Source organism: Grus americana, chromosome 7, assembly GCF_028858705.1.
Source record: "Grus americana isolate bGruAme1 chromosome 7, bGruAme1.mat, whole genome shotgun sequence".
Lineage (NCBI taxonomy): Eukaryota > Metazoa > Chordata > Aves > Gruiformes > Gruidae > Grus > Grus americana.
The window spans coordinates 24,559,934-24,584,784 of record NC_072858.1 but is presented as its reverse complement, the minus strand read 5'-3'; the positions used below and the strand labels follow the sequence as shown (position 1 = coordinate 24,584,784).

Sequence of the window (24,851 nt, the reverse complement as noted above, 5' to 3'; positions counted from 1 at the left end):
GCGGGGCTCTGTGTGTAGGGGGGGGAAAGCCCGTTATTCGTTCCTCAGCGCAGGCAGCGCCCCGGCCGCCCGCGCCTCCGCCGGGGGGCGGCCCCGCGCGCTGCCGGGCCTCGCCGCCATCTTGGCCGCTGCCCCGAGAGCGGGACGGGCCGAGCCGGGCCGGGCCGGGGCGAGTGGGCCGCACCGGGCCGGGGGAGGTACGTGGGGCCGGAGGGGGGGAGGGCCCGGGCCGCTGAGGGAGGCCTCACCGAGGGGGTGTTGGTTTCCGCGTTCGGGAGAAGCGGCGGCGGGGCGGGCCTCGGCAGCAGCCGCGGGACCCTCGTCCGGCGAGAGCCTCCTGTGCCCGGCCCCGTACGCAGCCGCCGGCATTTCTGGGTGGCAGGTGTCGGACAGGGTGACATCCCTGCCAGCGGCGGTAGCAGGAGACTGCCCCGCAAATCCGAGACTTCCCGTTTTACCTGCTTCCATTTCCGTTGTTCGGTGTCCATTTAAATACAAAATTATTTTCGTGTTTGAATAAACCCCCTGTTTTGCTGGGCTCTGGTGCGCGTGCAGAGCTGCAGGGCTTGCTTTGGAGCGAAGGCCCGGCCGGCGCCGGTCAGAGTTGTGGGTGTGCGGGGTCTGGGCGTGAGGCCGGGTGCGGAGCGGCTGGCCTGCCTTTTGCCCTCGGATCTCCTCGGGTCAGTATCCCACTCCCGGGGGGACCTACACAGGCTGCTGTAAGCGATGATGAGAAGGAGGGATTGTGCATAGGGAGGTAATTTAGTTTAGTTTTCAGGGGAGACGGCACAGGGCCTGCAGGAGGGATGATGCAGGATCTGCCGTTCAAGGCTATCTGGAAAACCTGCAGCAAAGCCACACCGGGAGCGGCAGGGGGGCTGCAGGAGGGTTAGCGCCTGAATCTCCTGAATCTTTCAGCAGTATTGCTGCAAACATGGTGGTTCTGGTCATGCTGTACTTGCTTTATTAGTAAGGGGCCCTGTGAGTGTAGATTTGCATAATATGTGCTGGAAATTAATCCATTATCATCCACCGCTGTGCATTGCACATCACTTCTGCCCTGTTCAGTACCTAACAGGATAATTAAGTGGAGGTTGTCACTTCTTTTCTTTTGTTTCAGTGCAACTCTGCTTTGAAGTAGGAATGCATTCACCATCTTTTCAGTATGATGAATGATTTGTACCCGTTAGATGTCGATCACACTGGAGGAATAGCTTCACCATTAAATGTAGCTATTGTATAAACAACCAGGCAAAAAAAAAATCATAGTTGAATAATGAAAATTCGTGTTCATAGAAGGCAGACTGCAGTATGGGAGAGCAAAAGCTATTTTATAAGAAAAGCACAAGCAAATTAAATTACTCATGCAAGAGGTAAAATGATGGAAGCAATGTTTTTCAAAAGAACTGACTATGCCAACCATGAGAATGATTCAGCTGGCAGTTCCTAGCAGGTTTGAATTTTACATAGCTTCTAATTTATTTTAAAAAAAATCTGAATGGTATTTCACTGTAAATGTCTAGGATTTAATCTGTGGTCTGTTGGGTGCTAACTCAAAAACACAAGGAAACCTGGGTTTGAAAAAAATATATATATAAAAAGCAGATTCTTCCCCATTTGTGTGCACATACCTGAAAATTTCTTGCAGATGGTGAATTAAATATTAAGACCACTCCATGCCCTCTAGTGCTTAATTTTGCTGTCCTAGTCCAGAAATGAAATTTCATGTCATACAAAATAGCTGTGCACCTGCTAAGTCCCAGTTACTCTTTCAAACAAAGCTCTCCTTAGAAACAGTTCTGCATTAAGAATCTTGAATAGAAACCTCGTTGTGAGGATTCATGAAAGAAATTGAAGTCCTTGAGGTAGAGAGGTCTGAACAGCAGGTGACAAGTTGCAGCTGTACTTCATGGCTGTAATAACGGGAAGAAACCAAATTTTTAAAATGTTAAGTTCCTTCCTCTTATTTTCCTTTTATTTTTCCCCAACTTGCAGCTTCCCATATAGCTTTCAAAACTTAGTTAATACACAGAAAATGAGTGAAATCTTTTTTTATGCTTGTTCAACATAGTGCATGAGAGGCTGCTTTTTAACAGGAACTTCTTAGAAGATTCTTTAAGACAGTATTTGGGAGCCTGATTTTATTCATATAGGATGGAAGAATTAAAGAATGCTGCTCTGCTGTCTTCTCATGGAAGACAGGGGACGTTAAAATGGTTACGTGCCTTCTTTCTGCTGTCTGCATTTGGAGTAGTTGTAGTGGAGTGCACACACATCAGTAAGAGCTGTCATTTACAGCAGGGTTCCAGTGAGGCTTTTTGGCTCTGGTCTAGTATTTCAGTAGTGCATGGCTCTTTGGCACTCTGCTTGTCCTTTCTGGAACCTCAAGCGCCTCTTAAAATAGAGCTTGTGAGAAAGAGCAGTATAAAGCTGGTAGCACAATTGCTCTGGCCAGTCAGACTTACTGCACCAGTGAATTGGGAGAGCACAATGGAAAACATCTTCCCAAAGAGCTACTGAGACAAGGCTTTTATATCCTTTGATTGAATCCTGTTGCCTTGACAGTTCAGAGTTCTCCATGGTTTGGTTGGAATATGAAGCTAATTATCAGTCTGTTCCTGAAAATCCCATTGACAGTAAATGTGTGACAAGATATTCACCTTACCTGTGGCCATTTGGTCCTCTCTACCTATTCAGTACTGCTTTCAGAGAGTGAATTTCTTAAGTGGTCCCTTAGTAGTCCTAAAGTGGTTGATTCAGATGTAAATTCTGTTAGAAATATTCCATCTTAGTGTAAAAATGTAGTTTTAGCAACGAATTTTTAATTGTTTTGGTGGGGTTTTTTTCCTAAGAAACTCTTGCTTTTTCAGCTTTTACAGTGAAGCTTTCTGTTCTTGCAGGTCCCAAAGGGAACTGCAGTTATTCAACATCTAATATTGTTTGATTATTCAGGATCTAATATTGTTCTGTTGGCAAGAAATGGAACTATCTTGCCAGCAATTAGAAGATTTATACTGGAACTAGATTGAACAGAGGCGCCATGCAAATGTATTATTGGAAAGTTCATCAGTCAGCAGATGAAATGCTGCACAAATTCTTATGCAGGCTGTGATTGTATTGGTAAAAGCATGGAGGAAGTTGGAAATTTTGTTATGGATACCAAACACTGATTTAAGACAAATTCAAAGTATTCTCAAAGGACTACTTCCTTTTAAAAACAATTCCAGAAAGTTACTAACAGTGTTTTAAATGAGAGTAAAGATAAATGTATACTGAACATCTGGGAAGCAAAGTGTTTAGTCTTTAATAAGGATTATCTTGCTGGTAAAATATGCATCTGAGTAGTTGTAGAGACATAATAAGCACTTCATGGTGCTAAGTTAGAGTTGATTTTATTATGGGAGTTTTGCTTGACTAACAGAGAGGGACACTAGGCAGTTCTTAGGAAGGGTTGCAAAAATGTTTTTACTTTAATGTGCAGATACCTAAGCTGTGGGTGTCTTGTTAGTAAAAAGATTAATGACACTTAAGTGGCAGCAGTAAGATACGCTAACAATGACAGTCTTACAAAAACTGTGAAATTACAGAACATTCCCATTTTAGTAAGATCTGAGACATCCAGGTATATCTGTTTGAATCACAACTTCTAGTGTTATGTCAGGGTTGGTCCAGCCAGTTATACATATGTTCAGAGCTGCCACGTTGGCTGTCTCGAAAATGTCATTCAAGTATTTAAAAGGACTTCTCTTCATTTGTTTTGCTGTTTTAAGAGCCAGTGAATGGGGTTGGGAAGGTGGAGAGCAAAGGTGGTCTAGTTTTGCCACATCCGTGACACATGTTGAATTTATAGGAAAACGCTTAAACTACCGACCAGCTGGTTGTGACAAAAATACTAGCTTTAAAATAGAAATAGAACTGCCTACCTTAGCTTATTTCTTTCTCCAGATTACTTTAAGCATTTGATTACTTTCCATTCGCTTGTCATTAGAAGTTCATTTCCACAAATACATAACAGAGGTTCAGACAGTCCACCCCCATTAATCTTTCCACCCTTCAGAGCAGCTACACCAAATGCAGGGAACACAGAAGCTGTGGAATACTTTCCCAGTGATGGTCTCATTTTGAGCTGTTTTCAGTAATTATCACTAGCTCCAAAGGGCATTGCAGAGGTCAGTGATAAATTCCTCACTTCTTGGTTTTCAGAGCTTTGACTGTCACTCAGTTCAGTGTTACGGAAAAGCAGCTGGTAACAGTATTTCTGCATTAATTACCTTTTAGAGTATTTAATTGTAGCTAACAACAAGCGTGTGCAATCATTTTCTTTCCCATGCTCACAGCCTCTCCCTCTTGCCAATGAGCTCCACTTTTGTCTTGTGAGCCTGCTGTGACTTCAGTCCAGATGTTTCTCTGCCAAGAGATTGGAAAAAACAGAAACATTGCAAAATCCGGATTTAGTCAAAAGAAAAGATACATACTTGGAAACAGTGTATTGAAGGCGCCTTAGTTAAAATTTTTAGTTCTTCTGTGAGGACTTCAAATTCTGGTAGGATGGAAATAACTACAAAGAATCACATGAAGTTCTGTGTGTCAGAGCAAGGATGGGAAGTCTGTGAGAAGAAGCTGCAAAACCTGTGCTGGGCTGCTTGTTGCTGCAGTGCCCATAAGATGCCTTTCAATCAGGTAGTAGTATGGAAGGCTGTCAGCCTACTAAAAATGAGCTTGAATGGCTTGCTCTGGACTAAAGATGCAAATAATAATCCATGTACATCTTCAGTCTTCTTAGATAGGCCTAAAAGCAGAGACATGGGAGGCATGTCCTTTTGAAATAGTCCTTGAAGAACACCTTCAGAATTTTACATAGGGTGGTTTTATGCTGCCATCTCAAAGTGGTGTATGTATACGCTGCTGCACAGGTACTCTCATGATTCTTAAATCTTGGTGGTGTGCTTTTGCTACTGTTTTTTTAAACTTACGAACTTTGATTCAGGACCTTTGCCCTCAAAGTGTTGCAGCTCTTAACATGCTTTCCTGTTTGGTCACAAGTGTTAACTTGACCTATTGGTGTGAGGAATCTTACTGTTACTAGATTGATTTCCTATGTTCAGCATTTTTTATTTTTTTTTTCTTTGCAAATGTAATGTTCTGATGTACAGAAGGTAGGGTACTGAGAAATGGATTCAGGGATGTCTGTGTGTCTGAAATGAAATCTGGCACACAAAAAATAGAGTAGCAGGGAAATCTGCAGTATTGGGAGCACTGTGAGTAATTTTTGTTAAATAATAGCTTACATAAGATATTTTTGTAGTAGAACCAGTTGTAAGATATCCAACATAAAATCCATCTTTAATTGGCTGGTGCCAGTTGTTTGACAGTGTGTGGGATAAATCAAATGACTTAGTCTTGGGTATAATAGACTGATGTCCCTGCTGCTGTAAGTGCTTCTTTACTATAGTCAGCAGTGGAAGAGGGAAGCATCCAAACTGAGCTACCCATTGACTGATAGGGCAGAGCGTGTGCCTGTGGGTCTGCCTGCTCTGTACTTAAGCCGCAAGGAGACAGCTTTAATTTTTCCACACCACTTGAAATTAGCAGCAAATTAGTGTGCTGCTAAAATTTGTAAAGGAGGCAAGGAGTACATGAGAGGTTTTGAAGGGAACTCTTAGGCTAGAAGCAAAATAATTATTTATCATGGGAAATCCTGTAATCCCTGTCTTCCTACCCAGATGATAGGGTGGGCAGCTAGGTGGGATTTTACTGCTCAGTTTCCACAGATACTGTAAAGCTGTAATCTGCCAAGCATGGTCTCCTGGATCAGTTTGCTACTCCAATTCATCATGCAGCCACACAAACACTCATATGAGCACAGCTGGTACCTGGGCAGCTTGGGGCAGACGAGTCAATGGGAGCATTGGTCCAACACTACCGCCCTTTCTGGCTACCTGTGCCCTCCCTCAATTGCATAACAAGCCGTGGTCTAATATCCCAAGTGGAACTTAAGGCAAAGAAGAGGCTAACACAGCCATTTTGTGCGCCAGGAGCTTACTGTGGGCACAGTAGAACAAAGTTGCTGTATTTAGGTAGCAATTGTGTTGGCGTGCTGCACTGCTGTGCTTGTTAAATGTATATCATGACAAATGCAATCATTTCTGATCAATAGAATCTGTATGAATGTTAACAACAGGACAACTGCTAGGGCTTAAAAACACTCTGTCACACATATCTGACACACTTTCCCAGAGTATCGTCCGAAGCTGCCTGCAGTCCAGCATAGCTTCACAGTGGGCTGTAGTTCAAGTCCTCTGGAAATGGAGTCTTACTGGTGGTGCTTGTACTGAAACTCTCCTATGCAGCTTTGTGTGCATTTACTAGGAATTGGGTTTTATATTTGTTAACAGATATGCTATTGTATCCATATTAAAATGTACAGAGAACTATTCTAAGCTTTATAGCTGATCACCTTCATACGTTTGGGCTGCCTTGGTGTGGAACAATACTGACATTCAGTGGTTGATTATACTTGCCACCGTTGTGTGACTATCCAGGAGATTTTGGAGGGTTTTAATGTTCAGCACTGGCTAAATTCAGAACACGTTTAGTTAAACTGGATTAAAGCAATTGTGTCAAGGCTCCTTTATAAGAATGCTGTGCTCACAGTATTAAAATTATCTCGTTTTTTAACCAACTAAATTAGAGATTAATTTGGTCCAGGAGAGATACAGTAGAATCACACAATAACCCTTTGTAGCTTTGTTTCCTTTCCCACTCTTAAGCAAATTGGCAATCACAGTTTCCAAAAGAACTTCCTCTTATATACTGTATTGGCTTAATTGGATTTTTCTGTTCACGTTTTGACTATTGGTCTTTTTGTGTCTACTACCAAAGACAGTGTGCTCTTAGCAGGAGGTATCAAAGACCTGGCAAGGCCCCAGCAAAGATGAGCACATTGCTGTCATGCATGTGAAGGAGCAGTTGGAGTTTAGAATTTGAAAAGCTGGATCTTGGCTCCCTTCCCACATCTGCTGACTTAGGTGGAGGGAAATAACATGCTAACTACCTTCTTTAGTAGTCTTTTTTCACCTTCTCTGGTGAGCTTTGGAAGACATACTTTTGTTTTGTCAAGATCTGCAGGGCCAGGCCATTTTTCAGTGTCACAAATGTGTTGGGAGGTCAGCCCTAGTACTCTGGACAGTTTAGATTCAGACACAGCAACAAGAACTCACTCTGGATGGAGCTAAGTGCTCATTCCAGTATTTTGGAATGAGGCTTAATCATACAGTGTTTAGACTCCTTAATATCTCTGTGGGACTGGGCCATTTACATCTAGATGCTTCTGTGCCATCTTCACATTTGTGTGCCAGAGTTACCATTAGTGAAGGAGCAAATTTTATCTGCATTTTATGGCATGATCCTGGCCAAACACCCTAAGATTAATAAAAACTATGATAGGTTTTTGGTAGACATGTTTGGCTTCTCTTGGACATACAGAGTTGATGGTGGTCTTCCTCTTTCAAGGTGTGGATGCCCAGTTACCGGTCTCTTTCCAATCATGTTTGAATTCCTCCAAAAGCTAAATAAATTTCAGTTCAGGGTATCTCTATTACTATCATCTGCCCATTTCCACCACCTCCTCTGTGCCTGCTGTAGCACTCTGGCAATGTAGTAACTTGCATCAGGAAGCTGATCTGACCAGAAATTCCTTTTTCTGGGTCAGTTTATGGCTGCACCAGTTTCCTGATACAGGTAATTGCAGAGCCACAGACCTGCTCAAATCAATACCTGGAAGGCAAAAGGGAAGAAAAGCCAGTGGCAGGGACAGCTTCTTCAACTACAGAATGAATTTATGCAGGACATAAGTAGCAGGTTAACTTCACTGTTAGGAGCCAGTGCTTGGGTTACAATTTGTTTGTTTTGTTTTCTAAGCCTGAGTTTAAACTTGGACCTTATTTTTGTCAGAGGATGGTTGTGCTGCAGGTCACCCAAAGCATTATATCTGTCTGATGTGAAGGCTAAAGAGATAAACTGAAGTCCAATCACATTTGTGTCTTCTGTAGATGTGGAGAAAATAGTTTATTCACTTCATTTGAATCAGCAACTTAGTTCACGTATTATCTCATTGAAAGTTGAGAAATAGAGCGGGAATTAGTTTAAAAAAAAAAAAGGCAGATAAGCTTCTTGTCCCATGAATAAAATGAAGGATCAGTGGCTGAGGCATGTTATTTGTAAATTTTTAAGATATAAGAAAAAAGTTGCATTCCTTATCTGTAGTTCATACTCCCTTTTTTCATGAGTGAGTGAGCTTTTAAGTGTAAAACATTTTATGTGAATATATTTCATGTGTGTCAGGCACATTTGAGGCAATTTTATTCATTAAACCAGATTTAAACCCCTGGTTTTGTGTACTTTTAATGAATTCCAACCCTTTATCCAAGTGCAGCTTGGCCTAGATCATAAGTAAAAGACTAATCAGCCAGCAAATAAATAAAAAAAATAAACCAAAAACATTTTTCTTGTTCAATAGGTGAAAGCTGACAAGGTAAAGAGCTGTATCTTTAACATAGTGCAATTCTTAGTTGTGTGTGTAAATGGTAGGCAAAATCTTTTGCCATAGGAAACTTTATGTCTAAGTTACATGTTGCCAAACATGTTTAAGTGAGTGCCAGCTCATGAAAGTCAGCTTTTCTTTAAGAAATAAATTACGACAACTAAATAGGAATGAAAGTGGAAATCAATGGTGCTAGCTTCTTGCTTACATTGTGATATATGTTAGCGACTTAATCCACTGCGAAATATTTTGTGGTGGAACAGTTCTCTAAATAAAGAAAATAAAATTTAAAGAAAAGCATCAAAGCAGATCTTTTTCTTAAATTTACAGTGCATGGTAATAATGAATACCCGTTGTAAGAAAGGGAATCTGAGAGAAAAAATAATGTCAATCTTCATACCCTTTTGTTTATTTTAACTTCTTTGAATGTGTTTCCAACAGAAAATGATCCACAGCCTGTTTCTTATAAACTGTTCTGGTGATATATTCTTGGAGAAGCACTGGAAGAGCGTTGTGAGCCAATCTGTATGTGATTACTTCTTTGAAGCTCAGGAGAAGGCAATCGATGTTGAGAATGTGCCTCCTGTCATCTCCACGCCACATCACTACCTCATCAGCATCTATCGGGATAAAATCTTCTTTGTGTCTGTCATACAGACAGAAGTGCCACCACTCTTTGTAATTGAATTTCTACACCGAGTAGCAGATACTTTCCAGGTCTGTCACCATTAAATAATTTAAAAATTGAAATAATTCCAAGGGGTGTTTTGTATAAACTTATTTTAAAGAAGGGTGATAAACCTTCCTGTCAGTGACTTTCCTCTTTGCAATTTTTAAGTCAAGCACTGGTTTATAGGGTACAAAGGAAAAGAAGGTATATTTTGTGTATTCATTTGATTTATAGATGCCAGTGCATATGCACGAAAACCCAAATCACACTTTGTAAATGCTGTCATTTTTCTGTAAGCTTTTGTACTGTTCACGTTACATAGATGAACGAGAAGGAGCATGCAGTCATGAAGCAATCTGTAGGGAGGAAAGGCATGCGAATCGTGAGTCAATTTTCAACCTATTTCACAGATACTGTAAATAAGGGAGCCTCTGTGAAGATTGAGCATTGCCAAAAGATAGTCTCCTTATTTTACAAGAGTCTTCTAACTGAAAATGTGTTAATGTTCACAAGTGGGAGAACCTTTGGGACATATATACTAGTAAATCAGATTACATTAATTTTACTGTTCATGTTGTCTTTATTTCTAATTAGGTGATAGATGTAACCTTAACATGTGATGCAGTCAGACTATAGAAGTAGCTAGTCAGTTTAGGCGCACAAATTCCTTGATATATTGGAGGATTTCTGTAAGAAAAAAACCCAAACAAACTTTTGCAAAGCATTTTAACAGGAATAAAAATCCTTTCCTTTGTAATCTCTGATTTGTTTAGGATTACTTCGGCGAATGTTCTGAGACTGCAATTAAAGACAATGTAGTTATTGTGTATGAACTTCTAGAAGAAATGTTAGACAATGGCTTTCCACTGGCAACAGAATCTAACATATTGAAGGAGTTGATTAAGCCTCCCACAATTTTGCGCTCCGTTGTCAACTCCATCACAGGTATGAAAATAAATAATTTTCAGCGGTGATTAGCTGCTTACAAACAAAGCCCCATCATGCTTCATAGCTAAAAAATAATATCATATTGGTGTGGATTTGTAAGGTGAAGCCACTGTCCTGCCACTTTTCACAATTAAAATTTGAATAAAAGCAACTTCCTGCAAACTTATTTGCAGTTCATGCCTGACCCCTTTGATATTCCCACTGGCACTGCCTGGTCCAGCCACAGCTGCTGAAGTCCCTCAGGAATGGCAGTTCCCAGCACAGACAGCACATACTGGAGACAGGTGCTCTGGGATTGGTACAGAGCTAGCCCCAAGCCTTGAATAACAGGGGCATTGGAGAAGGTTATGCATTTTGTAGGAAATCATTATAGAAAGGTATATAACAGATATCTAATAAATCTTTGCTGGCTGGGAACAGATAGCATGAAGGGAAGCAAATAGCCTGTCCTCAGCCTCCTCCCTGCCCCCACCACCATCAGCATCCATCAGGTTCAGGGCTGGTTTCAGGCTGTTGTAAATGGGTATGTCTTGCACTGACAGAGCCAAATGTCTGTCAGCTGAGCTGTGGAATCTGCTTGTCTGGCAAGTGGGTGCAAGGGAGGTATGGCATGAGGTGTCACATGGGGTCAGAGATATGTGAGATGTTCGTCTCTACATTGTGTAAGAGGAGAGTAGTAGCTGGGCTGCAGGGCTGCAGAGAGATGGGGCTCGGAGGAGTTGGTCTTTGAGATAGCACATGTGGTTTAATCTTTGAGTATAAATCTCATAAGTTTTAATTTATGGGGTTTGGTTGGTTTTTTTAAATGTGGTTTTGGATGGTAGTAGTTATATTTATGAAAAATATCTGTTATGTTAACGGACTAGATGCACCACTGTAAGGAGAATTAAGACTCCTGAAGCCAAGGGTTTCAGCATCAAATCCTCTTGTTTTATCTAAAGCCTTATTAGAATTCCCTAGGAACCTAAAATGCCTGCCCAGGGCGGCTTGCATCTTGTCCCTGTCAACAGCTCAGCGCTGAGCCGGTGGGAAATGGGAGCCTGAGAGCTTGCCTGCCTGCCTGGCCTGGCAGCCCAGCCTGCATAGCACTGCTGCACCCTGCAAGGCTGCTGAGGGACACAAGGCATGGACACAGCAACTGCTCCCCTTCAGAGATGTAATGGGAGTGAGGAAATGGTTGCAACTCCTCCCCCAGGTGTTACAGCACCAGGGTGGACTTTAGGAAGGGGTTTTCCTGTGTGAGTCATTTTACTAGCTCAAAAGAATGAAAACTTCTGTTTTCTGCCTGCTAGGAGAGGGCCTACCCAGCAGGTTGTATAGAAATGATAACTGCTGGCCACCAGCCTCTCAGTGAAAGTGTGTCGCACAGCAAGAGACACTACCACATTCATTGTGCTAAAGGGCACAAGCAAGTGTGAGCTGTGGCCCTGTCCTGAGCCCTACTTCTAGCAGAGGGAGTTGTTTCCACTATACTGGGATTCAAATTTCAGTCACCTAAGATCCAGCAGTGATAAGATTATTATTTTTTTTTTCTTTTTTAAAGAATCATCAGTTTATGTTATAACTAGGTAGCTCAAGTGGTATTAAGAACCAGGAGCCAAGGGTGACAGCAAGGCAGGCAGGGACAGTGGCATCACTGTTAAGGAGCCCAGAAATTGAGCCATCTGGCCAGGGTCGGCATCAGATGATAACAGGGTCATCTGCAGCTCAGTGATTGCCAGGAAAGTCCATCATGACAAGACAAGTCAAGCCAGAAAGTCAAGTCTATGGGTCAGGATCTGGATCAATTTGGCGTGTGGTCAGGTGTAGACATGGCTGTCCTGTTGCTGCACGGTAGCTCAGGTGGGCACCAAGGGTGAGACCCTCAGTCTAACAGCAGCTCTCAAGCAAAGAGGGTGGGAGCCCTCCCTAAGGCTTCTTCCAGCTCTTAGCAGTAAATCAGTCCTGAAGTCAGCCTTCTCTTAGAAAGGGGTAAGTGTGCTGAAGGCCCTTGCAAGGAGCTGTAATGTCTTGAATTGTAGTGACAAAATCCTTCACAGGATCTAGCCACACATCTACTCCCACTCAAATCTCCTGCTGACCTGAGCCTTTTATTTTGCTCTGCAAAATATAGTCTGAAAACCATACATCTGGACACATCCTTGAAGTGCATCCAGGTCACCTAATGAATAAAATTTTAGTGGTCCAGGTTCTAGTCTGCAGTTCTTGGGGGCAAATCTTGCTTTGATTCTTATTTTTGGCAGTTGAAACATTCCTCTTGTAATTAATTACTGATTTTGAGTTCCTTTTCATTTTTAAGGCAGTAGTAATGTGGGTGACACGCTTCCCACTGGACAGTTGTCCAACATTCCTTGGCGCAGAGCAGGGGTAAAATACACAAACAACGAAGCCTATTTTGATGTCATTGAAGAAATTGATGCGATTATAGACAAATCAGGTAAGATGCCTTGCAAACTCATTTTTCTTTGTTGAATGTGTTTACATTTAGCTGCTGCTGTTTAGAGAGAATACAGTCCAGCTGCTTTTTTGCATGTGTTATAGATTCATGTATATAAATCTTAAATAGAAATATAATTTAAAATTTTGTGCCTAAATGTATTTCTTCAGTTATCTTAAAATAGCAGTATCCACAAGAAATATTCTGTACTTAGATGTTCTCTGTTTGTATCTTATCTCTTAAGAGATATAAATGGAAAAAATAGTTGAAGTTTTAAATGTGATGAGAAAATTATCTTCCGTTGTTCCTGCCAACAATTTACTGTAGTCCTTGTAGGCCCTCAAATGAGCAAGACAAAAACTTTCATTAGCTTTCTTCTGATAGCAAGACAAAACTTGGTGCAAAATAGCTGAACAGTGTTGTTTTCCTTATATATAAACTGGAGCCAGATACTATGAAGCATAGTAAATTCTCCTTTCTTTTCTGTAAATGAAATATGATATCTTCAAATACAAAAATCTTTAATCTCAGATTTAACTCTGTGGAGGAATCTGATAACTTTTGTGTAAGTGTTGCCAGTGTCAAGAAGTAGAAGACCCTACTCCAAAAAGAAGACTGCTATGCTGTGGACAGGAACCTGCTGTTTTGCTCATTATCGGGGCCATCAGTTACTAAAGCTGAAGACTGCATGATACCATGTTGTGGTGGTATGGGGCAGGGAGTAAAGCTCTGATTTCTTCATTCAGTGCTGCTGTTGTAGCATTAGTCAATGCTGGTTTGGTTCCATACACCAATTTACAAACACTTTGGCCACCGCTGAACTGGATAGTCATAAATAGTTATTGTGCAGCTCTTACTCTCACTGTCTTGAAACTAAAAGGTGGTGGCAATCACAGTCAGAACACCCTGATGGTTGTGTTATACTACTCATGGGAATCCTATTGAGCTGGGAGAGTGAGTGCTTAGTCTGAGGAGTTATAATCAAAACCATGTTTGTATTTCTGTATATTTCAACCCCAGTCAGTGTCCACTGAGTGCTTCAATTTCCTACTGAGGATCCACCACCATAGTCATAGCTACTCTTTTCTGCTGTGATTCCTTGGGGACAAGCAATGCAAGAATCTTTCTTCCTCACCTTCACTAGGACTAAGAAGTAGATAAGATTGCTTCCCTAGAACAGGGATGTTATCTGGTTTCATAGGGATATTGTTAACTGCTTTCATCTGAAACAGGATCCCTTATTTTCAGGCAAAGTATTAACCCACAGTTTCTCCTTCCCCTTGACTAGATCAGCAATACATATCTTCTAAAACAACCTTTGCTTGTAGGGCTAATTAGTCTAGAGTCCTGCTTATGCCTTTCTGTCCTTATAGGGTATTTAAGGAAATGAGCCTTTCCTGGGTAAGATGCTTGGTATTCTTGCTTTGGGGTGTGGATTTTTGGTTTGGTTTTTTTTTTTTCTGTAGATTTATTTAACATCAAGCTGAATATGTAATCCCCCTGTTAAACAAGCCATGCTTGGGAAAGCCAAGGTCAGCTGGAGCTCTGTAGCACAAACTCACTGTGTTTTGATGTACTTCAACTTCTCTGCACCACTAGAAAACTTGCTAGTTGTGTGGAGACAGAGGAGAAAGGAAGGAAGATTCAGAGCTTGCATATTCTGAAATTCTTATTTGCTCATTGCTGGCAACTAGTTCAAGCACATCCAGTACAAGTCCTGTGTAACAGCTGGCACAAGTATAATTAGCTAATTTGGGACAAGCTGTTTGCTGTGGCTCATGTATTTTAGCAAGCTGCCCAGTCCACAGGTAACTGGAATGACCTTTCCTATCTGTGTTCAGTGTGTTCTGGAGTGTTGTGCAAATGTCATCTGTGCCCTCCAGCTGCACTTAACGTTTGTTAGGCCCTTGATAATAATGTTAAATGTCTTTTTTTTTCCCCCCCCGCAGGTTCCACAGTCTTTGCAGAAATCCAAGGTGTTATAGATTCGTGTATTAAGCTCTCAGGAATGCCAGATCTGTCTCTTTCTTTCATGGTAAATTTAGCATATATTTGGGAATTTTAATTGCTCAGGATTTATTTTTCTTAATGATCAAAGTTAAACAATTTTAAGAGCGCAATCACTACTTCATGTGTTACACAGAAGAAGAATACACATATATTGTAGAAGTTGCTGCATTGCTCAGTAGCTGGAATGGCTTTTGTCTGTACATAAAAATACAGGAACTGCTGTACCAGGTCAGACCAGGTATCCGTCTAGCTCAGTAACGTGTCTCAGATAATGGCTAGAAATGATAAAGTCCAAGAAATAGGAATTATGTAGACTTCAGTAGCTAGTTCAAACTGCTGATACTTGATGAGATTTCACTTACCACTTTGCCGCTACTTACAGAACCCACGGCTGCTGGATGACGTCAGCTTCCATCCATGTATTCGGTTCAAACGCTGGGAGTCTGAGAGAGTCCTTTCATTTATTCCTCCCGATGGGAATTTCAGATTGATCTCCTACCGTGTCAGTTCACAGAAGTACGTTTCTGTTTAGACACACTGGTTCTTCAGATGTACCATATACCACTTTCCATCTGAGTAACTGCAGATTTCTCCTTGTTGGGTGGTGGAATTTGCATTGTTGCTAAAATGCCCGTTCTTAGGTTTTGTCTCACCCGTTGCTCTCTCCTCACTAAAACAAGAAAGCAGTTGATACTCAGCAATCATTTTTCAGTGGGATAAACCACACATGACAGTAATATAGGGCTGTTCATTCCTGGTAATTGTTGCTGCTAGATGCTTTGTGCCTAAGTCTCTGTATACATAGAGGACTCTGAGCTTCATAAAAAAAAAATAAAGCAAAAAAGTCTAAACTGCAGATATTTGCAAACTAAGTCTGATTTGACTGGTGACTGTTCTGAGAATTGGCACAGTGAGATTACTTAAAAAAAATAAATGGAGGGAGAGAGATTAGGACAAGTGATTTGGAAGAAAATCTTTTTTTCCTGTGATTTCTCTGCTAATAAAATCATATTTTGATGTTGAAGAGCTGAGTATCACTTTTCACTTTTGAAACAAACTGGTTCTAAGTTGAATACATGCCAGAAACACAAGAACTATTTATGAGAAAGAGCTTTATTTTTTCCAGCAGAGAAGTAAGCCAGGATGCATTCAGCTACTGTCTTGTCTTTTCAGCTTGGTGGCAATTCCTGTATATGTGAAACACATGATCAGTTTTAAGGAAAATAGTTCTTCAGGAAGATTTGATGTTACCATTGGACCAAAACAGAATATGGGGAAAACAGTAGAAGGAGTTGTCATGACAGTTCACATGCCAAAGGCCGTACTTAATATGAACCTCACTGCTACACAAGGCAGCTATACGTTTGACCCAGTTACTAAAGTAAGTCTTAAGATTTTATTTATTTAAATATCTAAGACCACATTAGAACAAGTCATACGTATTGCAGAGCACTGGAACGGTGTTCCACACTTAGCAGAAAACTTCCCTTCAGCATATGTTTATGAATTAAAATCTTCTATTTAAAAGTTGCTTTTTCAAACTTAGATACATTCTAGTTGTGATTTCTGGTTTTATCAGCCTCCTTTCCCTTCCCCCTCTCCTTTTCCTTGCTCTCTTTTCCCCTGCTCCTTCACCCCCCCTAATATTTTTCATTAGTGGATGCAGTAGTATTTTGCTGGTGGTTTCAGCTATGGTATATTTTGCAATTTATGTTCTATAAAACATCCTTATCTGGAGAAAATGCAGTAGACTTAAAAATAGGTAGTCAGAAAAACAGGGAGCAGGCGATAAGAAAAATAACCTCTGCCAAAAGAGCTGCCTGAAGCTATACAGGAAGGAAAATAAGAGGTCTGAAAAACTGTATCTTGGGAGTTACGCTTTCTTGCGGAGTTGGGGTTTTCTAAAGCTCCCGAAGCTTTTTAGTACTCAGGAACCATTTTGCTGAAATGCCATCTGAGCCAAACCATTCTGCTGGCTCTAACACCCTGCTCTGAGCTCTGTGCTGCCCTTGGAAATATCTGTCAGCAATTGATTTGAATTGTAAGTGAAAGCTCTCCAAGTAACATTTTGTTTCAAAAAGAACAAATCTTTTAAAAACAAAAACACCAACAAAAACACTCGAAGTCTCCTTTCTTCTCTGCAAAAATAAATTATAGTGTATTTTTATCAAGAGTTGGGATAACTAGGTGGATTGTAACTGCAAAAGTTTGTAGAAGTAGGGAGAACTGAGGTTTTTCTGCATTTATCAACAATTTTCAGTTTATGACAAGAACAAAAAAAACCCCTCTTGTGAGTAAAGGACCAACTTAGTTCAATGTATCTTCTTTAAAGTGTAAGAATCAGTGGGAAACAAGTGACCCTTAGGACAGTTACTCTAGCTTAAACATCTCCTTTTGCGAAGTGCCTTGCTCCTGTCCTCATTCTCATGTTTCAGTTCCTACAACCTTTGTGCTGGTTACTCTCCTTGCTTCATGGATCTAGCTGACCCAATCTGACAACAGCAACAATCACCAGTACTAAGGGAACAAGATGTATTAAGTGCACAAACCAACTATGGAATGCTGACAGGGCAAAAGAAATGCTGGGAGAGAAAAGATACCATACTTGCAGGAGCCCTAACCCTGCCATCTCACAGCCAGTGGGCTTACCAGGCTACTTTCTGTACCCAGTGTGCAAACTAAAAGCTTGACATGAACTTGACCTGATAGGTTGTTTCCTAGAAAGCTACTGCTACTATTCTGTTGTTCCTGACAAGGTGTTAACATGGGACGTTGGCAAAATTACCCCTCAAAAGCTACCCAACCTGAAGGGCATAGTGAACCTGCAGTCTGGAGCCCCCAAGCCAGAAGAGAATCCCAGTTTAAACATCCAGTTTAAGATACAACAGCTTGCAATTTCAGGTGAGTGGGTGGGCATTACGTGAAATTGTCACTGATGGAATGAGTAGCAGTAGGAAATGAAGTGGGAAACTGTTAATCTTTTAATTCCGAGATGCTGACCTGAAGTCAGCTTGATCCAGAAAGGTAAAGTCTGATTTACGCAAATCTGACAGTTACCCTTGCTGGAAGATTCCCTCACTGGAAACTGTGAATTCCCAGTTGTTTTGCTTAAGAAAGACTGTGGAAGCGTACAGAAGAATGGTTTTTTCTTTGTTGACCTGTCCATTAAACATGCAAATTTATCCTTTTAGTGAAGAGTGATGGATGATGGTTTAGCATGCTCCTCTTGACTTGCTTTAGCCTTGTACCACTAAAGCCCTTTCTAGTGGTCAAAAAACTCCATTAATTTTAAAGAATGCCCTTCTTACTCTTTCCTTCTGGAGCTGGTTAGTTCATCTTCAAAACAATCTGCAAGTAAAATCAGAATGCAGTCTATAGGGTAAGTGCAAAAGTAAATTTAAAGCAAACAAGACTTCAGTCTGCAAGCACTTAAATCATGTGAGTTGTCCATGTGTAAAATGCTTCTGCAAGCAAGCTTTGCAGGATTAAGACCCTAACAGAGAGAAGACTCACGTTTGGAAAGAAGGAGGATGAGTGGATGCAGTAGTTGAGAATTGGTGGAAGTACATGTAGTACTTTTCTAGGTAGGTTACCAGCCTATGGTCCTTCTGCTTCCTAGACTACTTGGAGTAAATAACAGTTAGTTCTTGTGTAAAAACAGAATCCTGCAGTATCTTCTCAAACTTGCAACCCACTACTTTCAATCCAGCAAAACACAGTGGCTCCATGGCTGGACACCAGAGATAATGGGCCTGTGAGAAAGCAGGGGACAACCTGAAACTGTTAGGTAATTAATAGCTACTGGTGTTCCTCAGTTAATAGCAGAGGGATTGCTTGTCCTTGCCATTATGATTTAGAGTGAAAATAAATCTAAAACTTGTCCTTTGCTTCATCTACATTATTGGAAACAAGTGCCATGTAGGGGAGCTGTGGAAGATAGACTTGTGTTCAATAGCCCATCCCTTGGAAGCAGGATGTTGGCTCACCAAGTAGAACAGAAAGAAGTTGTTGCCCTGCCAGGGCAGCTATGATTGGGTGACGAGAGTGAGGTCTGCTGTTTCAAACTAGATGAACTTGTGAACGGAAGGAAAATTAGCTTCCTAACTGATCTTAACATGCTTCAAGAAAGCAGGACTTTTAAACAGACTGACATGATTTCTAGCATTCTGCTTTTAACTTTGTATTGTTTTTATCTTTTTCAGGACTGAAAGTGAATCGCCTAGACATGTATGGAGAAAAATACAAGCCTTTTAAAGGTGTCAAATATATTACAAAAGCAGGAAAATTTCAAGTCAGGACATGAGAAGATGCTCTACTTCCAAGAGGAAATTCCCCTTAAAAAAAACCACCAACAAAAACAAAACCACAAACTTGACTTCTTAGTAACTTATGTTGCTATTAATTAGGTGCCAATTAATAGACACTGATTAGTTTGGGATCAAAGCATTTGTGCACAGTAGCTCTTAAAATGAAAGCGCTTAGTTTTTCTTAATACAGCTTTAAAATAAGGTACTTTTTTTCTAATACACCTTCACTCTTTTTTTACTGAATTGTTGTGCTGGTGAATAGTTTGATATAGGTGATCCACAAAATGTCGCAAACACTACACTGCCAGTCAGATACCAAAGCCCAGAGGCCAAGCACATTACGAAGGCCAGACAGGCCACTGGAAAAGTCTTGTGGTGGCACGTTTTGCTGCTGCAGCCTCCTGCAAAGGAAGCTCAGTTATTCTCACAGCCAGCTGCAAGCCGGTGTTCCACAAAGCATCATGTAATCCCTTCAGAAACAGAGCAGCAGTGAGAGGGGCAGGGGTCCCATAGGACCTGGGACATAGCAAGTGTCACTCCTGAGTAAGAGCTTCTGCTGAAGAAAAAAAATAATTTCCTTGTTGTTTACAAGAAATCGCCTTTATTAAGAAGCATTTGCCTTAATCAGCTTTCATTTGTGCCATCTGCAGATGAGCTGATAAAAATAACATTCTGCATTAAATCTGGGAGGTGATTGTTGCTTCAGTAATCCACTTTCTTTCCATTCAATCTCATCACCACCATCTTTTTTTTAAGAATACAGTTGCAGAGAGTAAGATCTATTTTTTATGTGAAGCCTTTGCTTTGATTTAGATGTTCCACTTTTTCGAAGTGGATGCCACCAGATCTGTGCCATGTGTACATTGGAGCGTAGCGCTTTAGATAGCACAATAGAAGTGTCAAGTGTATTTAATGGTTGTGTCCTTCAATGTTATGAAATAAAGGGAACTCTACTGCAAATACATCTTCTCTTGTGAAGTGCTTGCGCTGTTGTAAACTATACATGATGCTCTTTGGCAGGAAACATCTGATACACAAAAAACAGTATTTGCTACATCTTTACTGAACTTGATCACTGCACAGCTATTTAAAGTTTAGAAAGGGCATTTAGGAGCATGGCAGGTAAGCTCCCTTTCATATTTTTTATTTTTAAATAGAGGACAATTAATGTTTACATCATGACATTTCAAAGACAACAGTGATGATGCAAAACTGACTAAACATTTCCTTACACAGTAGCGTAAACTTGTTACCACTGTAAACCAACAGGTGCTCCCCAGTACCTGTCAGGTTTCAAACCACACATTTGGTCAGTACATAAAAGGCCAAGAAACCCAAGTTCAGAATTAAGAAAGGGTACTGGAGAATCTTTGTTTCCTTAACCCGTTTGGCTTACAGACTGATGAATAGGTGCTAACTTTGCTTCCAGTGAAGAATAGAAACAAATGTCATTCAGTAGTCAAAACTTCAAGTACTGGGACAAAAAATGATCCATTCTGAAAAAAGGAGGGGGGACCTGTCTGAACACTGGCAGCAAGCCAGTACAAAAGGAAATGAACATCTATTTTGGTAACTCTGGTAATATCCCTGGGGTAAACTTGGCCACAGACTACCACTTTGAATTTCTGGAATTACAGAGTAGTGTAGATAAAACAGCATTTTTAAGAAACAGCACCTATAAGAAAGCCTTGCATTTGTGTAGACACAACACTGTGTACTAAAAGCTACCAACCTTCTAGTCTACCTCTTTCAACTAGATAGACATCCATCAATTCATTACTCATCCTACAGTTCCGCATCATGTTTCAGCAAACAGCATCCTTTGATTACTTTACAAGAAGTCTTGTCTTCAGATGTAACTGATACATCCCAAGCTTAAGTCTGAGTAGCCAGAGCTGTTCTCTGCATTAGCAGCCCGGAAATGCTGCAAGATCTACTTTCAGAGCTGACACCATCACTGATCAGAACATAACGTAATACCAAAACTGGCTACCCTTAACACTAATGCTTCCCCCTTCAGCCTGTTCAGAACAAGCCTTGCCAACCTTCTGTAACTCAGGTACCAGGACAGCATGCACAAAGCTGCCGTCTCTGGAAAAGCTTTGATATGTACTTCATGGCACTCCACTGCAAGTCACTGTCAACAAGAATCACACTCACCTGATAGGAAGCCACCCCGAGCAGAAAGGTGTGTTTTGTCAGGGAAATGGTGTTTGCTGTGGGTGTGCTGGCTCCTGCCAGTTTTCCAAACCGGAAACTCAGTGGCAGAATCTGCAGAAGCAGGGGACTCTGTTTCACATTCTCCCTGTTAAAAAAGAAAAGTCACACCAGCACCTATATGAATAGCACAGCTTAAGAAATGGGATGATGTCATCGCTGAGGAATTAGTACTGCCAACTTTTGATCTCCCCTTCTGTAGGTGTCCAGCTCTGGGAGTGCTGACAAAGGTGATTGTCTTTCTGGTTCTCATCCTCTCTCAGATACCGAGAGAACTGTGTGAAGAGCAGGAAATCTGAATTTTACCTATTATTACTAAATCCCAGATGCTTTCTGGCACTGTGGAACTCTAGTCCTACAGCACCAATACATGTTGGTTCCATAAAGTCAGAACATCACATGTGCTGGTAGAAATTTTTAGCAAGAAAATGTGTGTGAGAGGTTCTTACAGTGAAGAAAACAGGACAGTGATTCCATGCTAATCACCCTTGCATTCAGTTTGCAAAGTAAAACTCAGATTAATGAGGTGTTGGCCAGAGCAGCCGGTCATCCCTTACTGACAGGATCAGGAAATCCCATTTCAAGTTTTCAGAACCTCATTTGGTGCCACTAGAGCAGATGACCATCAGGCCTCTGGAAAAACTCCCCCTTTCTCCTGCTGGACCACAGCTTCCAGCAAGTTCTTTCTGAGTTTTACAAGAACAAAAGACAGAATCAAGTTGTTTTAATCTCCTGCTTGAGAAACTTTGCCCTTTGTTCAGAATATGTAGAAACAACTGTTCTTTTGCTTTAGTATTTCTGCTGTTTTAGCTTTTTGCTGCTCTTATTGTTAACCGTCTTACCCACTGCTGCATTATCATTAATACTCACAAGCTGACATTTGTACAAATGCATTTTTATTGTTTTGACAGAACCAAAGAAAGGTTGAAAACATTAGACTATACAATACATTTTGGTTTATAAACAAAGTTTTATAGTGGTAAAACATTCCTACATGACATTCATGGTCTTTTTCAAATTTTTGCTGCATTTCAGGTCTGAAGACCAATAATGTTCAAAAAAGCAGTAATTGCATAAGGTGGACAGGTATCTTAGCTTCTACAAAACAGTTCAAGAACTTACAGCAAACATTCTGGAAGAATATAAAAGGCAACCATGATTCATAACTTTCCTGCAAACATTCCTTGATAAACAAAAAGTGATCTTTGGCATAAACAATTATGTATTAAAGGCATTAGTAATATTGCATTAATATCAGTCAAGCAACTAAACAGTGACACTAAAAAAAAATCTCACAGAGAAGCCTGAATTGGGGGGGAAGGAAGTGTGAGGATCATTGAACAGTAATACAGGAAGACTATTTAGAAAATCCCTTAAAAATAACCCCTACCTATTCAGTGTTATTTACTATTAAATAGAAATTACTACATTACAATTATGTTAAAGATCTGGTATAAACCAACCAAATGCAAGACATTCAGGTTAAGGCTCTGGCAACCCCTTCCTTCCTCTTCCTGTTGAAAGTAACTGCAGGAAGAGAACACTAAGGAAAGATCCCAAGTACCACGTATTTTCTAATACCCAGACACAAGGAGTGAATTCAAGACGAACGCATGCTTTCTCTTGCTAAGGTCAGTTTGAGGCAGATGTATTATAATCAGTTTAACTTCCCTTTTTAGGCAACAGTGCAACCAAGGCGGGGGGGGGGGGGGGGGGAGGGGAGAAAGTCCAGCTGTAGAATAAATGTTGCAGACAGGTAAAGGACAGCTGACTGTTGTGTGTTTCTTCAAGCTGTTAAGACTGAGCAGTTTTTCCACAAGGGCACTTCTGTTAAAGGTGGTTTGATCGTGCAACAATTTTCAGCAAATTAAGAGGGCATCATGAGGCCAGTGCTGATCTGGACAGAAGTCTGCATGTGTTCCTCATTCTCAAACAATAATTCTCCTCTCTTGTCAAATGTCAGAGGAGACGATGGAGCAATTAAATGAATGTGTGTGTGGATGTCTATATATATATACACACACACACATATATATATGAAGGCATGTTGAATTATGGAAGGATAAAAGCATCCCAAGTATATTTTAGTGATAGAGTGGGGAGATTTTGTGGGTTTTTAAAAAAAAATCCAGACAAAACCACAACAGTAAAAGGTACAGCAACACTTTGTTCAATTCACTATTACTAGAATTTGGAAAAAAAATATCATGGTATGTTTAGCATTAGGAACCACCGTTTGCTGGTAGCCAGACTACCTAAAAGGTTTTGTGTCCCTGCAGCACTTGGTTTTCAAAAAGCTTATGTGTTGTTGGAAAGGGCAGTGAGGCAAAAGGTATTTTTTAACTGAATATCTTTATCTTTTAATTTCCACCTTGAGTGGCTGGAATAGCATTAGATGGAGGGTAGAAGAAAGAAGAAGAATTGCATGTGCTTATTTGGTTTTCAAAAGGAAAGAGCCAGCATGTGGCATTTTCTGGTCCTGGAGATGCAGCTAGCTTAAGAGAACCAGGATTTCTTGGCTCAATGCATTACTGAATTGAGCAAGAAGGAAAGAGTTCCATGATTTAAGGTCTCCAGCCATACGGTTCAAGCTGTCAGTGTGCCACTAACATCCACTGCACAGCATTTCAGTGCAAGAGCTCTGGAATGCCTACCTACAGGGTGACAGGAGGCTGACAGAGACAGCTCCAGTTTTTGTTAAAGTACTGATGCCAGGAAAAAATCAAAAGCAAAAAAAAAATAATTTCAGACATGGAGTTTTTGTCAATTTACAACTGTTCTGCTGCCCCCTCCTTAATTAAAACCCCCACACCTTCCATCATTTCTGCATGGTTTAAGAACAGCCAACTAAAATCCTGTTGAAAAATTGAATGTTTCTATATCAGTGATTGTCCCTAGAAAACTGCCGAGTAACCAATGGTGTCCTAGACTCTCAACACAAGCTTAAAGTGAGGTCCATGTTTTATATTGCCACATGGAAACTGCTGGAATATACAGTGCATAAATGAAATGTGCTTTTGGGAAGAGAATCTTCAAAAGCAAAAAAAAATAAAGAACTGTCTACTGTTGGAAGCAATTTTGAGGTGTTCGATATCAAATGCGTCCTGAAGACATTTGAAATGCATTCTCATACAATTCATACCCTTAGAATGGGGCATTAGCATAAGCTAATCTTAAGCTTATGTATACAGCACCGTTTGCTGTGAATATATCTTTTCTGTTTCCAAAAAAAGGCATTTTATGTTACAGAAAACAATACTTATGTGGCAAGTGTTTACTGATACCAGGGGGTCTTTCTGACCCAGCGAAGAGTGAATCCAGCATCTGTTCTTATCTTAATGGATGCTGCTTCAGCTTCTCTCACTGTTTCCTTCACAGACTGCATGAGATTCTGGGCATTATGAACCAACATCTCAGTTGCCTGTCAAGAAAAAGAAAAATTTCCAATGCATTAGTAAATACTGTGTTGAGGACAGTAGCACGGAAACCCATTATGCCTGAGGGCTCCCAGTGCAAGCAGTACATCAGTCAATTGCCAACTTAAACTATGAAAGAGTAAAGGAAACAACTAGCCTCTGGAAACCAGCAAGCGTTATCCTGAATCAAAACAAAGCTTCCTCATTTCTCACTATATATTTGTACAAAATCTGAATAAAAGCCTAGTGTCTCAAAGTAGACTGCTCTCTCTCAGAAGCCCAAACTGTGGGATTTCAAGTGAAG

At 40.7% G+C, this 24,851-nt stretch overlaps 2 protein-coding genes across 6 annotated transcripts in view; one reads left to right on the top strand and one right to left on the bottom strand.

The window, feature by feature from the left end:
- The first annotated feature begins 59 nt into the window (after nucleotides 1-59).
- Nucleotides 60-19,874, top strand: AP3M1 (adaptor related protein complex 3 subunit mu 1). Its single transcript, XM_054832282.1, has 9 exons — nucleotides 60-197; nucleotides 8,984-9,259; nucleotides 9,986-10,157; nucleotides 12,460-12,597; nucleotides 14,547-14,632; nucleotides 14,990-15,123; nucleotides 15,781-15,988; nucleotides 17,364-17,508; nucleotides 18,810-19,874. The coding sequence occupies exons 2-9, from the start codon at nucleotides 8,987-8,989 to the stop codon at nucleotides 18,908-18,910; spliced, it is 1,257 nt and encodes a 418-aa protein (XP_054688257.1). The 5' UTR covers nucleotides 60-197; nucleotides 8,984-8,986; the 3' UTR covers nucleotides 18,911-19,874.
- A 2,136-nt stretch (nucleotides 19,875-22,010) lies between these two features.
- VCL (vinculin) overlaps nucleotides 22,011-24,851 on the bottom strand; it is a 63,396-nt gene continuing 60,555 nt past the window's right edge. For all 5 annotated transcript variants that reach the window (XM_054831739.1, XM_054831740.1, XM_054831742.1 and 2 more), the window contains one exon: nucleotides 22,011-24,552. In XM_054831739.1, coding sequence (XP_054687714.1) covers nucleotides 24,406-24,552 — 147 coding nt within the window. In that variant the 3' untranslated portion in view covers nucleotides 22,011-24,405. The remainder of the gene's footprint in view (nucleotides 24,553-24,851) is intronic.